Source organism: Rousettus aegyptiacus, unplaced genomic scaffold (assembly GCF_014176215.1).
Source record: "Rousettus aegyptiacus isolate mRouAeg1 unplaced genomic scaffold, mRouAeg1.p scaffold_m13_p_4, whole genome shotgun sequence".
Taxonomy (NCBI): Eukaryota; Metazoa; Chordata; class Mammalia; order Chiroptera; family Pteropodidae; genus Rousettus; species Rousettus aegyptiacus.
In genome coordinates, this window is record NW_023416307.1 from 23,665,946 (window position 1) to 23,683,706 (window position 17,761).

The 17,761-nt window shown below is 43.6% G+C and overlaps 1 protein-coding gene across 1 annotated transcript in view; it reads right to left on the minus strand.

The window, feature by feature from the left end:
* The window catches only part of LOC107512957 (NACHT, LRR and PYD domains-containing protein 1b allele 5), a 35,820-nt gene that overhangs the window by 7,913 nt on the left and 10,146 nt on the right, over window positions 1-17,761 (minus strand). Inside the window, exons 3-12 of the mRNA XM_036219077.1 lie at window positions 16,561-16,605; window positions 12,710-12,739; window positions 9,709-9,753; window positions 9,272-9,319; window positions 9,055-9,095; window positions 8,912-8,961; window positions 8,434-8,651; window positions 8,065-8,318; window positions 5,996-6,130; window positions 720-858 (exon numbers count right to left, since the gene is read on the minus strand). Of these exons, the coding sequence (XP_036074970.1) occupies window positions 720-858; window positions 5,996-6,130; window positions 8,065-8,318; window positions 8,434-8,651; window positions 8,912-8,961; window positions 9,055-9,095; window positions 9,272-9,319; window positions 9,709-9,753; window positions 12,710-12,739; window positions 16,561-16,605 (1,005 nt within the window). The remainder of the gene's footprint in view (window positions 1-719; window positions 859-5,995; window positions 6,131-8,064; window positions 8,319-8,433; window positions 8,652-8,911; window positions 8,962-9,054; window positions 9,096-9,271; window positions 9,320-9,708; window positions 9,754-12,709; window positions 12,740-16,560; window positions 16,606-17,761) is intronic.

Genomic DNA, 17,761 nt, shown 5'->3' on the forward strand with positions numbered 1-17,761 from the left:
CATTTCCAACCCACTGCTTCTGCCTCCCTTTCAGCTCCAAAATGTGATCACTATACACATGTCTGTTGTTCCATAAATTTCCTTCGAAGGTCAAACTCAGATCTCTGTCTGAGGAAGAGGCCAGGGACCGCTATCTGGTATACCCTAAGATTCCCCTCTCCAACAGGGGGGTGGTTCCCATGGCCCCTCTCCCACTTTTCCCAGAGCAGGAGAGGACATTAAAGACTGCATAGTTAGAGGGCTTCCTGGCACCAAAATATTAAACCAGGGGAATGCGGTCACATAGCAGAACTGTAATCACAGAGAGCCGGAGCTACCAGCTGAAAACCAAAGAGGCAGAATCAGGCAATCGAGACATGTCATCAGCCAAAATGCAGATCTACATCCGGGTCACGAAAGAGATTTTGTCACAATACCCTTAATTCACATACAAATATCTGAGCTCCAAACCCCAGAGCGGTCAGAGATAAAAAGAACTCTACGGGCCAAACCGACCCACTGGTGAACCTCTGCACATGCCCTGGACCACCGATGACCTGCAGGGACCTGGATGTGGTGCTTGGGAACCAGAGTGACACTTTTGTCCCAGGAGCTGGGGCTTCTGTTTCTCTTCATCAGATTTGTAAATGTTAAGAGGACAGAAGAGACAATTACTCTATTGGCTTTCCCACCCCCACCACTCCACAAACCTGTTTTCATTCAAGATACAAAACACTTACATTCTCTCAGTTTCGCTTTCCATACAATTTCCTCGGAATCCATTTCAACCAATAGTAATTTGAACTCCACTGGTTGCTCCAAATATACTTCGATATAACTTTTCAATTTTAAAAGTGAACCATCCACAAATTCAATTTCCTTAAAAAAAAAAAAGTGGTATTTTTTTAAATGGAAAAGTTGTGCTAATTGATAATATACAATGTCAAATAAAGAAGGATGACAATTTAGAGGGTTAGTGCTTGCTTGAATGCTCATGGGTATTTTGACCTTGAAAGTCCCCCTCCTTAACCACACACCCTCTCACTCTCTTGCTTCTGGTCCCACCTTACTCCAACCCTCCTGGTCTGCTTAAGGCTTCTAGTCCCGTGGCCCTATTTTTCTAAGGCTTAACTTTTCAGCCCTTTCCTGATTTCGGCATTTCATATCCCCAAACCAGAACCTGTGCTCACCCATCAGCCACCCTTTTATAAATGCTGTTAAACTCCCTCCCCATCTTTTCTTAGATCATTCTACAATATGGAATAGATTCAATGTTTACAGAATACACTATTAGTGTTTTACTCACATTCCCTCACTGAACACCACCTTCTCCCAACAAATCCTTTTTTTTTTTTTTTTTTAACTATTTTATGGATAAAGAATCTCAGAGAAGCAAATTAACTTGCACAAGTCCACGTCTATGAAGTGGCAGAACTGCACGTGAATCCACATCTCTGAGTCCGAAGTGTGAGCTCTAAGCCAACTCCCCAGACTGCCTCCTGCCTTCCACCTCCTCTGCTCCTCTCCAGACTGGCCAACAAGCCTGAAGGGAGAAACGCATTTTTAAAAAATATAGGCATTCCTCATTTTATTGCACTTCACTTTACTGTGCTTCACAGATATGGTGGTTTTTACAAGTTGAAGGTTTGTGGCAATTCTGCATGAAGCAAGTCTATCAACGTCATTTTTCTAAGCATTTGCTCACTTTATGTCTGTCACATTTTGGTAATTCTGACAATATTTCAGCCTTTTTCATCATTGTTTTATTTGTAATGGTGATCTGTGATCAGTGATCTTTGATGTTACTTTTGTAATTGTTTGGGGGTGTCATGAACCACGCCCGTGTAAGAGCTTAATCAATAAGCGTTATGTGTATTCTGCCTGCTCCACCAACAAGCTGTCCCCTATCTCTCTCCCTCTCCACAGCCTATGTCCTGAGACACTACATTAAAATTAGACCAATACATAACCCTACAATAGCCTCAAGTGCTCAAGTGATAGGAAGAGTCTCACATCTCTCACTTCAAATCAAAAGCCAGGATGATTAAGCTTAGTGAGGAAGCCGTGGTGAAAGCTGCGTTAGGCAGGAAACTAGGCCTCCCATGCCAGTTAGTCAGTCAAGTTGTGAATGCAAAGGAAAAGCTCTTGCCAGAAATTAAAAGTGCTACTCCAGTGAACACATGAATGATAAAAAGTGTAACAGCCTTATTGCTGATGTGGAAAAAGTTTTAGTGATCTGGATAGAAAAATCAAACCAGACACAACATCCCCTTAAGCCAAAGCCTAATCTAGAGCAAGGCCCCAACGCTCTTCAATTCTCTGAGGCTGAGAGAGGTGAAGAAGCTGCAAAAGATGAGTTTGAAGCTAGCAGAGGTTAGTTCATGAGGTTTAAGGGAAGAAGCCATCTCCATAACATAAAAATGCAACATGAAAGAGCAAGTGCTGATGTAGAAGCTGCAACGAGTTATCCAGAAGATCTAGATAAGATAATTAATGAAGATAGCTGCCCTAAACAAGAGATTTTCAATGTGGACAAAACAGTCTTATCCTGGAAGATGCCATTTAGGACATTCACAGTTAGAGAGAAGTCAATGCCTGGCTCCAAAGCTTCAAAGGACAGGCTGACTCTCTTATCAAGGGCTAATGCAGCTGGTGACTTTAAGTTGAAGTCAATGCTCACCTACCATTCTGAAAATCCTGGGGTCCTTAAGAATTATGCTGAATCTACTCTGCCCGTGTTCTAGAAATGGAATAACAAACCCTGATGACAGCATATCTGTTTATGACATGGTTTATGGATACTTAAACCCAGTATTGATGCCTACTTCTCAGAAAAAGATTTCTTTAGAAATATTACTGCTCACTGACCATGCACCCTGGCCATCCAAGAGCTCTGGGGAGATGGACAATGAAGTTAATATTGTTTTTGTATCTGCTAACACAACATCCATTCTGCAGCCCATGGATCAAGGAGTGATTTCAACTTCCAAGTCTTAATATTTAAGACTTAGATAGTGATTCCTCTGATAGGCTAGCAAAGTCAACTGAAAACCTTCTGGAAAGGAGCCACCTTCTAGATGCCATTAAGAACATTTGTGATTCATGGAAAGAAGTCAAAATATCAACATTAATAGGAGTCTGGAAGAAGTTGATTCCAAGTCCCATGAATGACTTTGAGGGGTTCAAGACCTCAGTAGAGAAAGTAACTGCAGATGTGGTAGAAACAGCTGCAGTTCTAGAAAGAGCACTAGAATTGAAAATAGAGCCTGAAGATGTGACTGAATTGCTACGATCTCATAATGAAACTTTAAATGAATGAGGAGTTAGCGGAGTAAAGAAAGTGTTTTCTTGACCTGGAATCTACTCTTGATAAAGATGCTGTGAAGACTGTGGAAATGACAGCAATGGATTTAGAATATTAGATAAATTTAGTTGATAAAGCAGTGGCAGGGTTTGAGAAGACTGACTCCAACTTTGAAAGAAGTCCAACTATGGGTAAAATGCTATTAGCGCTGCATGCTACAGAGAAATCATTCATAAAAGGAAGAGTCAGTCAATGGGGAAACTTCTCTGTTATCTTATTTGAAGAAACTGCCACAGCCACCCCAACCTTCAGCAACCACAAACCTGATCAGTCAGTTAGTAGTCATCAACACTGAGGCAAAACCCTTCACCAGCAATAAGATTATGAATTGCTGAGGCTCAGATGATGGTTAGCATTTTTTAGCCAGAAAGTATTTTTTAATTCAGGTATGTACCTTGTTTTAGACATAATGCTATTGCACACTGAATAGACTACAGTGTAGTATAAACATAACTTTTATATACACTGGGAAACTGAACAATTTACAACTCACTTGATTGCAATATTCACTTTATTGTGGTCCAAAACAGAACCTAGTATCTCCAAGGTTTGCCTGTGTATCACTGAACTGCACTGGGCATTGCCATCATAAACCAATGGTCTTCACTGGTCCCTCTCCTTTTCCACTCCAAAGTAGCAGCATCATCCTTACCACCTTCAAAGGGTTACCGGGCCTGTAAAGCCGGGATAACGCCCTTCCCGGGTCCCTCTTCTCAGAGCCCTTCTCGTTCCTGTTTCCCAGGAGCTACCCCAGTGCCTCGGGCCCAGCTGCACACTCCCATCACTTCACTTGGGCACTGCAATTCCCGCTTCCGGGGGAGGCTGTCTCTTCCGGTGGTTCTCTCACCCTTCAAACCCAAAACAAACATCGAAACATGGGAAGCCTTCCTGAAAACCCGCTGCGTCTCGTACCCATCTCGGTGGGAATACCACATTATGTCAAAATTACTTCTTCACAATAATGTAGTATTTCTCCCTCTATGCTGGCACCTTTGGAAGGAAACAATCGTGAGTTGGTCATTTTTTAATTCTTAGGCTCTTATCCCACGCTGACTTGTAACAGGCACTTTTGATAAATGTCAATTAAACAAATCATTAATGGTATAAAGCTAGTAAGTACACCTTAGATTTACACACAGAGTTTTACAAATTTCAGAATGACCAAAACCGTCGCATTATATAATTCTTAGAGCAATCCTGGCAGATTGTCCCCATTCTAAAGGCCCAAATTTTGGTTAAGAAAGCGCACAAAATTAATGACAGGACTAGACTATTCGAAGTCGTCCAGCCATCGACACCTTCATAAGAAAGAACTCTTGGGACCATCTCGGTACCTTCCTGGCCGCATTTACCAATCATTCAACATGTACTATTCCCTCTCCTAGTGGTTCTTAACCTTAGCAGCACATTACGGTCACCTTGGGAGCTTTCGCAAGCCCAATGCCCAGGCCATTCCCAGAACAGTTAAGTCAGCATCTCCAGAGGTGAGACCCAGGCCTCACCTTTACATTCCTCAGGGAATCCCATTATGCAGCAAAGGCCAAGCACCACTGTCCTAAGCAAACCCTTCGAACTGAGTCCCACCTCCCTGACAAGGCTGCAGCTGGCTCCTTATGAGTGTCTTGTTCAGCTTGGAAGGCTGAGCATCAGCTTCTGAGAACCAGTGGAAAGACTGTGTGTGGCATTAGGAACCTGGAGCAGATGGCCGGCCTCTGCCTGGGTGTACGTATGACTTAGGCAGAGCACCTGCCTGCTTGGCACACTAGTTTACTCAGCTGCATTGCTGAAAAGGCTCAACTGACACTGGGTTTGAAGAGACTCTTTGAAAGGGAACAGGCCAGTCTGCATTCGAAAGTTAAGGAAGACTGATGAACCTGACTACTTCTCAGGGCACGAAACCTGTAATTATATAATAAAACAATGCACTGTGGACCACTACGGTTAGCTCTACCATGCTTCACATTTCAATATAATGGAATCGAAATGTGTTTTCAACTTTTCATATACTATAAAACAAACTAACAAACAGAAAAATGTGTACAAAAGGAAATGTCATACAGATGTCCAGACTAGATACGCTATGGTACACGTTCAGAGCAGATAATTAAAATAGGTTTTAAAAATAACAGTCATGTACTGTAAACCTGAAACTAATAATAATAAAAAAAAACTTAAGACATTTACGAGAAAGCAAAATCACTTACAAATGCCATGGTGTATACAGTGAATAGTTTCACTCTAAATAGCAATATGTTCCCACAACCATCTCAAATGCCTTCCAGTAAGAAAAGCCCAATATCTCGTTAGCAATTCCTTTCCATTAACCTTTAATACTCTCTGACTTAAAATTTAAGTTTTTTATTCCTTTGAAGCTAACACTGTTTGAAGAATTTAATGGAATAGTCAAGAAAGTTTAAAACCTTTTAAGAGGGAAAGTGATTGGCTAGCCTATTTTTGCAATGGTTGTAGGTTAATCCTAAAATTCAACAGCATCTTTGGGATAAGCTACAAGATTAGCAAAACAACTATTCTCTCATAAATAAGAAATTAAAAATGAGAACAAAATGCATTATTTTGAAACCTTCAAAATACCATATACCTAAGAAATACACATCCCCACTGCGACTCCAAGTTGGTTTTTAAAATACATACCTCTGGAGTGATATCGGCTTCTGGTTCGCTGATCAGTCTGTATTTCTTCCCATTCTGCAATAACTTCTGGCAAACAGGAGGCTTGTCGATCTTCATGAATTTCTTAGAGGAGTGCTTTACAGACTTGGAAATATCCTGAAGGTGGAAATAGGTTTTGGTTTTGAAATTTATCAGCAACAACTATAATAACTTTAAGAGTCCACGCAGGGCGGGGCCAGCTTGCAGGATCTTCATCCTCCCACAAAATGACAGCAATGGAGTAACTTCCACGGATCTCTCAAAAGAGACACCACAGAAGCTGAGGCGCCATTGGGCTGCACTGCGGGCTCCTGGGTCTCCAGACAGACACCTTTCTGCCCAGTACTTCACATGTCTCCATCCTTATTTTCACAACTATCCGTCTCTGACATGGCCCTAGAGGGGACACTGATTTTATATGTATTGCTTGAATGCCCCAGAGAGGCTAAAGAAAACTTTGGCTCAGGTTCTCTTGGTAAAGCAGCTATACAGCTGATATGAAATTTAGGTTTCCTGAAGGCAAAGTTCAAGGAAATATTTTCCTACATAGGAAAAGAAAAACCAACCCAAGAAAAAGAGTGTACGCGTAAAACGGCCACCAGGAAGGCCTTCCTGCCGTGACAGCGCCGTGCTCCCTCTTCCGGCGGCTTCCTCCTCTACGTCTGCTGACACGACCGCCTCCTGATCCCAGCTTCCCAAAGCATGGATGCCACCCTTTTAATTAAGTAAACTTACTTTTAAAAACTACAGTTCATTAAATAAGAGTACCTATTACAAAGATATGCTAATTATACTTTAGATAGGATTGTTTTTATACCATTTTGAAGACTAGCTTCCCAATTGAATGTATCATCTTTAATGAGATGATAGGAAGCATATTTTGCCCTCTTAGGAAGAAACTAAACCTATTCGTTAATAAAGTTTTTAAACTTTCATATATATTGCTAATTATAATCAGTATAGCTTATTTTCAAAGACGAAGAAATACTACAACCTAATACATTGGGAGTAGTTTGATATAAATTCTGTAACTCAAACTATAACTCGTCAATTAGTACACTTTATCATAGACCCAATGCTTGTATTTTTAACTTATGTCAAACTCTGACTTCAAATCTGACAGTATAATTTTGAGTCACTGTATTATCTATTTTATGTTGTTTCTCCACCCACCTCTAAGCATTACAACTGTACCAACAATGGCTAAAGGTATGAAAGGAGATTCAATTACTACTATTCTAACTTACATATGAGTTCAGAAAATGGGCTAAAAATCACAGAATTACTCTACATTCTGGAAAGCTGAACCATTATGAACATCCAAACCCTTTCCCTTCCCTTCAAGCATAAGAGGTGAATCATGAACTTTTGCTGCTACGAACCCCAGAATGTTGAAACCATGAACCGTAGGTCAATTGTTATCCAAAACACTGCTCGGAATGAAATGAATTAGCCTGGGAAGCCCATCTTATCTGAGGAGCATAAGGCCAAGGAGAAACCTCAACTCACCCTACACTTGACCCAAAGACCTCACACATATCCCCAGTGTATTCCAGAGTAGGTGCTTCTCACCCTCTCAAGTGTGTACAACTCCCGTGGGAATCCTGCCCGAGGGCAGGCTCCAATTCTGTAGGTCTGGAGTGGGGCCAAGATTGTGCTAAAGGTCTGACAAATTCCCAACTGATGCCAATGGTCCTGGTCCCCTGGTTCCCAGACTACATTTTGAGGAGCAATGCTACAGAAAATAGCTAGCCTCGGCTGTTCATCAGGCAACCCTCTCCGGGCCACGCCTACTTGCCTGGGCCAACCCCACCTCTGGAGAGCTATTTCCCATCTGCTGTCTTCTTGAAGCTGTTTACAAGTATAATTATACTCTCTGGATCTCATACCTTGGCACACACCTAAGCACTAACCTTTAACCTCTATAGCTAAGCGCCAAATTACAATCAGGGTGTGGGGACACTTAACAGGGACAGGACCTACACCTGAAGGTGGTGTTACGATTGAACACCAAGTATTCAACATTTACTATTCATTTTTATTGGCTTTACCTTGATGAAGGACTCATTATTGGTTGCTACATATACACGCAGAGACAAGGATGGATTATGGTCCACGACTTTATACAGAATCACAGCCCCGTGGTGGTACAATGTGTCTTCGCTTTGAATGACAGGTCCCACGGGAGAGAGAGAGCTCACGCGCCATTTGACATGACTCGCAGAATGATCCACAGTATATTCTAATGAGGCCCCGCCAGACCTTTTGACATGTAAGACTTTGAATGTCATGCTGGAGTCATGGTCTGTTAAAATACGAAGGTAAATTAGTGTTCCAGGTGTTGTTTGGTTTACATACATATACTTTCACACATAAACACATGCACGTAATAATTAAAATTTCAGCAAACAAGTACTTACGACCCAAGCAGAGGGAATGTGGAAACTGAATGGAGGTAAGACAGGTTGGGTCACATTTAACATCAAACAAGGGTCCCCCAACAGCCCAGGGCTTAACCACCAGGTCTGCGTATTTGCTCCAGGACAAAACGCAATACTTGATGTCAACTTTTCTGTTAACCTCAAATATCAGACCAGTCTCCGTGCACTCGTAAATTCCCTCCGCATCCACCTTCAGTCTGCATTGGACAGATAAGAACACCTGTTTAGTCCTAATGTTTGGTTAAGAGTAATGAAATTACTTATGTTTTTAATTTCATTCAGAAGTGCTAAAGAAATGCGATAGCATTTTAAAGAAGCATTATCGAAGAAAATAATCCAAGTAATTACATAAAATGTGTGAAATCAATTATGCTGTTTTGGGTTTCCCCTGCTTGGGGTTTATACAGAAAATTAAATTACTGATGACATTAAGTCTCCTGTATTCACAATTACTTACAAAAACTGTCCCCTGGAAAGGAGTCTGGGGGTCACTTGTTCATTGTGTTTCTGAAAAAAAAAGTATACATATACGTAATGTATAAGTAAATGTTTTCTTAAAGCAAATTAGAGGATCACATTTTATAATTAAAAGATACTTACATTTTCAGCATTACAGTGTTCACAGTGAGGTTTAATATATTCTAAATGAGAGAGACAAAGTTTTACTTATAGGAATGTGTTAGCATTTTCAACCAAAAATTTAAAAATAAATATATATATGCCCAGATTATAAAATTCAAAGGTATATGCTCCTCAGAGACAGCATTTAAAAAAATATTTTAGAAAACGTAGTATTTTAGAAAACATAAGTTCATACCTGAATTTAAATAATCCGTGGGGAATTCTTTATCCTTCCATTCTTTAACTGTAAAAGACACCATCACACATGTATTGGCATAAGCCGGTCACAGCATGAATCACCTACTAAATACACATCTTCAGCTCCACTACCAACAGGAACTTTAAACTTATATTTAAACATCTCCGTGAGTTGACTCAATGGCAGCACATGACACGTTATTGTGTTTGTGAACCCCACTGTAAGTTTAACGCGTGAAAATAAGTTTGAATGTGACCAAAGTTTCAAGGCACCCCATTTTGGCGCATAGGTCTTTATCTGACCTCTTTATTTGGCACCCATTGTTCTCATCATCCTTCAACGAGATCCCCACGTCCTCCTCTAACATCGATCAAGGCACGGGAGTGAGAGGACTTAGAGAAAACAGGAGGGCAAGCATACCATCTTGCTCTTACCCTGAGTGGAAGCTTCCTGGGTGGGAGACTCTCCTCCTTCCCCATCTGTAGAGACAAAAAGGGCTTAGGGCACAAGTGGCAGTCAACGAGCTCTTCATTAGTTACTCCTCACCTAGGCCAGCGTCTCAAGTGGGGAGCTGCAGGCCCCACTGGAGAGTCATTCATGGTGACCAGGAGTCAGGAACTAAGCTGGAGTCACCATCCCCAAAACAACTGGGGATAAATTGCAAGCCTAGCTGGCATCAGCTCCCCCAGGCTATCAGTGAGCTAGAGAGAGATTAGCATGTAAATTGCAAAGAAACTAACATCTGACTACAGGCGCTGTTTGTAAGAGTCTCTGATTTAGCATGGATTCCTTCAACAGGACCCTCAATGATCCCGCTCCCCATCTGCTATCAGCTCCCCCACCCCACCCCCCACACTTATTGCCCTCCAATCTCCCCTCCCCATGTCTCTGCACCAAAGCACACTTCTAGCTCAGGGCCTTTGCACATTGTCTCCTCCCACAAATATTCACGGCACTCACTCCCTCACATCCTTGAGGTGTCTGCTCCAGGGCCCCTTATCTGAGAGGCTTTCCCACTGGCCCCCTGAAACTCGGCCTAGGGCACTCGCTCTTCCCCTTTCATTCTCCTTCAGAGCACTCCCTCACCCCTACCCAGCATAATACCATCCCCGCAAAGTTTGGAAAATTAATTACAGGAAGGGGTTTTGTCTGGCAAGTGCTTGGTGCGTGTTACCTGTTATAAACTCTTATTTTGATACGGCAATGGGTAGAAATCATTAAAAAATTCAAGAATTCTAAAGTTGAAAATAACCCTGTCACCTGGGGTCAGGCCTAATGCGTCAAATGTTTGGTTTTAAGGTTTATAGCTCTGAACAACCTTTGGGAGGGTCACCCAAGGAGTAGGACAGGCAGGCAGGCACTCCTCAACACGTGAGTAAGGTCCTAGGCCATCACCAGTGCCTGGGGTGTACAGACGGTGCCCAGGGACAGAGCTCCTGCCCGAGCCATGCAAACTGCCTGATTTCTCAGGCTATCAGGGCAGTGTCCAGGGACCAGGGTCACAAGAGGAAGCCAGCTTCAAAAATCAGCTCTAAGACAAAATGGCAAAAGGAGACTAAAAGTATTCAGGATCCTGTACTCAGACTGCTATAGATGAAAAGGTTCTGAAATACTGACCCAAGTCCTGTACCATACAAGCTTCCCACCACATTTCCTCAGCTGCTGCCCTTTAAAGGATCATTAAATTCTAAATTATTTAACGGCTGTACATCTATGTTGTATTTCATCCACATTCCCATGTTTTCCTGTCCTGCTATTTGCTTAGGGAGCAGAGAAAAGGAAGTGATTAGAGAATTCTAACCAGCCAGCAAACTCAGTTTTTGACCACATCCTCCCAGCCAGGGCAGAGAAATTGAACCAGTTCTCCCCAGCCTATAAGCCATAGCTTCTCTTCAACTCATATAACACAGATGACCGCAGAGCTCACACCTGCAAGCACAGGCCCATCAAAGCACGAGGAAGATGGGTGGGCGGCATCGCTGGCCAGGCCGCACAGCAGCAAGCATCCCAGGGGCAGCCCACCTGCTCCCACATCCGACCTACGAATAGAGGTGAGCAGGAGGGTGCCTGTCCCATCTCTCCCCAAGCGTGGAGGATGACAGGCCTTTTCACAGAAAGAGTAATCCTGGGAGAAGGCAAGGCCCTTTGGATGGACCTGGGGCTCCAAGGACAAGCATCCTCAGCCTACAGAAGATGGCAGAGCACTTTCACTGCCAAAGACATCCAGTGTCTAACTAATCCAGCCGAGAGCCAGGGCCAGCTACTCCCTGGCCCTCAGATGCCCTGTCTGACTGCACTGACCCCAGCCTCCCACCTAATTCTGAGCCTATCTTGAGCCTCACTGAGTCCAAATGCCTTCCGCTTGGGTTACCTGTCATGGTCCAGGCCTGGCTTCTGGACCATAAAAGGTCTTGCCTCTGGACTCTAAGTCCCTATGACCATTTACCCAGTTAGTGCCAGGGACAACAAAGCGGTGATCTCAATATGTATTAGCTTTCTAACTTCATTTCCACCCTAATCCAATCTATAAAGGCTAGACATTTTGAAGGATGAAATAATCCATTAATAAAGAAGACTGTATAAAGAAGACTGGGAGCAGGAGGGCTGGTACACATTTTTTCCTCATGGGTATGAGAATGTGACATCTACTGCACCAGGATAATAGAGATAATTACGGGTTCTTATCAATACATAACATGATTACGAGGAGTTTATGATTGCCTTCAGAGACTCCCCACTGGGAAACTGCAGAGAGAATTAGAATAAATACAGAAGAACTTCTGAGTGAAGAGATTTCATTTATTTTAAAGTATTACAAAGGAGCCCTCCAACTGGGTTGTGTAGTATTTGTGTTCATGGGCAGATCATATCCTAAGGACTGGGACAAAATCCTACAGTAAAATCAAATCAGTTAAAATATAAGCTTAGTCACTCACAAAACTTTAAAACAAAAACCGTATTTTATATTTAGAATGTCTGTCCTTAAAGTAGTTTCATATTCAAGTTGCTCACAAATAGCCAGAACTCACACCAGAAACTCTAAACCACAAATGGTACAACACTTTCTGCAGCAAAAGAGTTTACTCTGTGATAATCTGTGAGCAGTGACCACCACGGAAGGAAGCCGACACCGCTTGTGGCTATCCTGCAGATTAGGGTCGGTCTCTCAAATCTTTTTTCCTTGGGGAAACTGTAAGAGCAGAACCTCATAATGCAGAGTGTTGGTACCTACGCAGATCAAGAACACAGTCCTAGTGGTCCAAGTGCAGTGGGCTCAAATTTTCAAAATGCTTGGAAGTATCCTAATGTGAAACTCAGTTTTGCACAGAAGAAGATCATGAACGAGCAACCTGCAACTTAAAAATCCCAAAGGCCATCCTTCTCTTTCTTCCTTTCAACAACAAAAGATAAAATTCAGGGGAAGGATATACTCACTTATTTTTTCTGTTTTTGGCTCCTCATTATCTACCAAAAAAAAAAAAAAAAAAAAAAAAAAAGGTCTAAATCAGATGTGACAGCTAAGAGAAAATGCAGGCTAATGGGAGAATAGGTAAAATGTTTGCCTTTCACCAATAGCAACAATTTCCTGTCTTTCTTCTTTAGCGCATCCTGTTTTGCCACTTGACTTGCCAACTAGAAATTATTTACCATGTCAGTACTTTTTCAGTATTTTATAAAACCATGCTAGGAATTAATATGTCCTTGAGCAATATAAGTGACATGTGCATTACTTTAAAATGAAAATAAAGCGTTATATGTTTTGCCTGAATTAAAGAAACAGATACATATGTTACTTACCAGAGTCGATTTCAGAATTGCTCTCAGAACTACTGTCCTCTCCTAAATAAAAACATATGCCAGAAGTACACAACGAATAAAATGTAGGAACTTTTTAAAAAAATTGTATGCATTATAAAGCACATCCAAACTCAACTAATTTATTTTTTTTAGTCAATTCTCGAGTCCAAAACTAGTTTGATTCACATCAAAAGGGGGCTTGTTCATCTTTGGAAATGGATAAAATAAACTTGAATCATTTAAATATGAGTTCAGATCACACTCTGGCTACAATAATCATTGTATACGGCTGTCGCCCAAGTCCTACCAGGCCTTGACCGGCCCCTATTGTTCTCGTCTTGCCCCTGCACTTGGGCATCTAGAGGGTTTCCAGACACAAGTTCAATGATGAAACAGTGAAGAATTCTGGAATGTAGTGCCACTTCACTGAAGCATGGGACAAACAGTCCATGCTGTTCAACCACTCCTGGAAAGAGTGGTCCCTAAGAATGCTCTCTCCATTTCCTTACCCCCAACTCTGCACCTCTGCCCGCTGCAATCAGGCTTCCATTCCCATGACCAGCTCAGGATCCTTTCCCTGATGTCCTCCAAAGCCTGCTCACCCCCACACCCATGGTTCCCGGAGAGAAAGACACCCAGCGCTCCCTCCTGCGCGTACAGCCCTTCCACTGTGTCTGTCCTGGTTCACCTCCTACCTCTTGAGTGCCCTCCACTTATCTCTGGGCTCCTCTCTACCTCCCACCCCCAACTACTAATGCCCCAGGTCCCACTACCCACTCCCAGCCTCCTTTCCACCTTGAGAGCCCTGGGAGGGCATTTCACCTATTCCCAAACCTGTAAGTCCAACCTCCCCCTCCAGGGGCGCCCTGGACCTCTCCTGGCTGACTGCGGACGCACCCAGGCGTACTCTGCCAGGCCAAGTTCATCCCCTTCACTCCTGGTCCTCAGTGCCTCCTCCTCCTCCCGTTCTCCAGATGCTGCCTCACCCTCCACTCAGGATCAGGAGTCGATGAGTAAATACATGGAAAGCTGTCAACATTATTCTCCAATCTTCCATAGCCATATATAACCACCGACAACCAAAACCAAGGACTGGCAATAGTTCCAGGGAAGAAGGAAAAGATCTGAGAATAATGATGAGAACAACAGGATTCAACTGCAGCTATCCTGGAGTGGTAACTACATGCCAGGGACGGCACGTGTATTTAGCCATTTACATGTGTTTACTCATTTATTTACTCGTTTTGTACATATATATCTATATATTCTACATGTATTTATAAAAGTGTCTTACATATATTTACGCAGTAGTTCTTGCCCAACGGGGTAAACTGCGGCCAGTTAATCTACTTATGCAAGACCGCCATCCCCACCACCTCGCCGTCCCCCGCGGGAAGTCTCGAGCTAGGATTTCAACTCAGGCGGACTCGCCTCAGCTTGCAGTTCTTAACCACGTTGTCACACTTACAGGCATGCTAATTATTACTTAGGCGGTTCAAGCCACAGGAATTATTGGCTGGTTGGGGGTGGGGGGGAGAAGGGGAACAGGAGGAAGTTCCTGCATGAGAAGTCAACTGAGTGTACGGGGAGGCAGTCGCTGTGTAGGGACAGGTGTAAGAAATCAAGGCGATACGACACGGTTTTGTCCTTCAGGGCTGGAAGCGCAGGGCAGAGGTTCCCAACCTTGGCAGCGCTCTGCTTCGCCCGGGGAGCTCTCCAAGCACACCCATCCGTGCCTGGGCATCTGCCCTTCCTCGGAGGATCTGATTTAACTGCTCTGGGCTGGGCCTCAACAGCAGTATTTTTTTAAAGGCCGCTAGATGATTCCAGCGTAGCCAGGTTTGAGAACCACTTGACTAAAATCGACCTATCTTAATCATGCCCGTTCCCCAAAGTCACACCCCGCTGATCGCCACTCCTTCCTCCGAGCCTTGAGAGACACCTCCCCACTGCCCAGGACCCTTTCCCCAGACCCACCTGCACAGGTACCCACTAGACCCAGCCCAGATATCCCGTCTGTCACCTTCATAAGTGTCCCCCCACCCCACAGAGTCAACCACGCCTCCTTTGTCATCCATCCTGTCAAATTCTTCCCGCTGTCAACCAGTGGCTGCTTGCTCAGCTGCTGGTCTGTGAGCCCTGGAGGACTGTGGCCATGTCTCACCACCATGACTCCCCACCTCCATCCCTCACAGCAGCTCGAGGAATGAATGCACACGTGAACGACCCAATGCTCTGCCCAGTGTTAAAGTACCAAGCAGACCCTACCGTGGCCCCTCTTTATTCAGTTGGTTCCCTCTAAGAATCTGGAACCTCAACAGCAGTGGTCCTCAACCTTTTTGGCACCAGGAACTGTGCTCCTATGAGACTCTAATGCCTGACGATCTGAGGTGGAGCTGAGGCGGTGATGCTAGCGCTGGGGAGTGGCTGCAAATACCGATGAACCTCAGCTCGCTCACCCGCTGCTCACCTCCTGCTGTGCGGCCTGGTTCCTAACAGGCCAAGGACCAGTACTAGTCCGCAGTCCAGGGATTTGGAACCCCTGCTCTACAGAGCTGCAATTCTGCCTGGACCAGGCCCTGGTGAGTCCCAACCTGCTGCCTCAGGTTCCTGGGAGATGGAGTCTCCTTCAACGGGGTGGGAGGCAGGGGGAGGATGGACTCTGAGGCCATCCCTTCAGTGCATCTGCCTACTCGGTATGGCCCTAGGACTCCTGGTTCTATCTCTGCTCCCTAAAGCCCCTAGGATCATTTTTCTGCATTAATTTGAGAACTAAGTAAGACATCTGTAAAGAATGACCAGCCCAGAGCCTGGTACACAAGTAGGCGCTTAATAAGTGGTAGCTATTTTCACTAATAGGTCACGCTCACTCCTATACTTCTGTGACAGGCACTGGCCAACCCTGTTATTACAAAGCACCAAACCCTTCCCATATTTCTGCAAGGGAGAGCTCTAACGCAGCACCTTTGTTCTCTAATTCCAGTCATCGAACCTTCTTCAGCCTCTGGAAGCAAGCACTGCACACTCTCCCACATCAGGGCCTTTACGCCTGATGTGGGAAAGTCTTTTGAACTAAGATAGCTCTTTTCCCCACCTTTGCCCTGTTACCCCAATTCATCACCTCCTCAGGGAAGCCTTCCGGGATTACTGTAGCCAAGTGGCCGCCACATGGCAGGGCTTAAGGAGAACCTGTATTAGGTTAATGTGGTCCATCTAGAAAATGGCCTGATTGCCCCATTGGATAAATTCTCAGTTGCACTAAGCACAGCTTCATCACCAAACTTCAAAGTAATTGATTTCACCAAAACAGGTAATCATAAAACTCCAAAATTTATTCAACTCTTTCAAGTAGAAAGATGAAAGTCCCTACCTTTCACTCAGATTGTTTGAGGTAAATCAGAAAATAAACTGTAATTTATCTTGCTATGAATTGCTTACTTTGTAAAAATTTCACTTGGACATTTATCAATATTAATCATATCCCTTACCTGATTTAGAGTCCTTTGAAGTATCTAAGTTGGGGCTAGGGCAATCTAAATTTTGAGAAAGAAATAAAGTTTAAGAGTGTAAATACAAGCACAAAGGAAAACATGTTCTTTTCTGTAAAATCCACTAAGCCAATAAAAATAGAGGCACCCTCTGCTATAAAATGAATCACCTCTTTAGAGCAGCCTTTCGTGTCAAATTAATGCGAACGATGGCATATTCTCAGGGGAAAAAAGATTTAGTCCAAGAAACATTAGGCCTTTTCCAGTAGAGGGAGAACAGAAAGCCAACAAACTTTAGAATTACATTTGGTTGGTTCCCTGGTAAACTCTCTTCAGCAGCAACCTAAAAACATCCTGACAATTAAGTAACTTGACACCAGAAAGGAAAACAGCATCCGGTTTTAGATTCTGTAACTGAAGGGCAGGCAATGCTGTTCTCCTAGCAAAGAATCAGTGTCCCTTCCCCAGGCAAACAACTTGTCAACAGTTTAGGAAAATGACACAAATGAGTTAAAGAAAAGACTCTGAACTTGGCAGAAAAGGTGGGACCAGACCAGGGAAGGCCTGGAAGGCATTTGGGAAGCACTGGAATCCCCACTGACCATTCCGAAGACACAGAATGACATGAGCGCTTCAAACTGGAATGGGCCTTGGTGTTCCCCAAGATGTTGGGCACCACACTGTTCAGGACAGATGAGACTCCAGAGAGCCTGACACTGAGAAGTCAATGCAGAGATCTAGATGCAAGGTGATGAGACTCTAGGCCAGTATGGGTGGCCACGAGAATGAAGATATTGTATAGATGGAGAAGAAGGGGGTTACAGAAGTTACCAGCAAAGTTAAATAAAGCAGGAACACTTCTGTGTATAGAAGGACTGTTCCTTAATTATCATGCCACGTGTCTGTATTTATGCCATGCTCAGTTCGACTGCCCCGGAGAACAGGACCTAGCATCTGGAATATCTACCCACACTGGGCTGGTGAACAACAGGGCCTCAGTTACTGGTTAACTATTTCCACTGGGCTTAGGCAGAGACTACTGTCCCTTTAATTTTATGAACACTGACTTCATGTAAACTGTGTGATGGGCACTCTGCAGAAATTATGGGAAAATCCATGCCCCAGAAGACAGCTTATGGGTTAACGTAATTGAAAGGGCAAAGAGTAGCTGTGCATTAAACAAATCGCTACAAGAAATCAC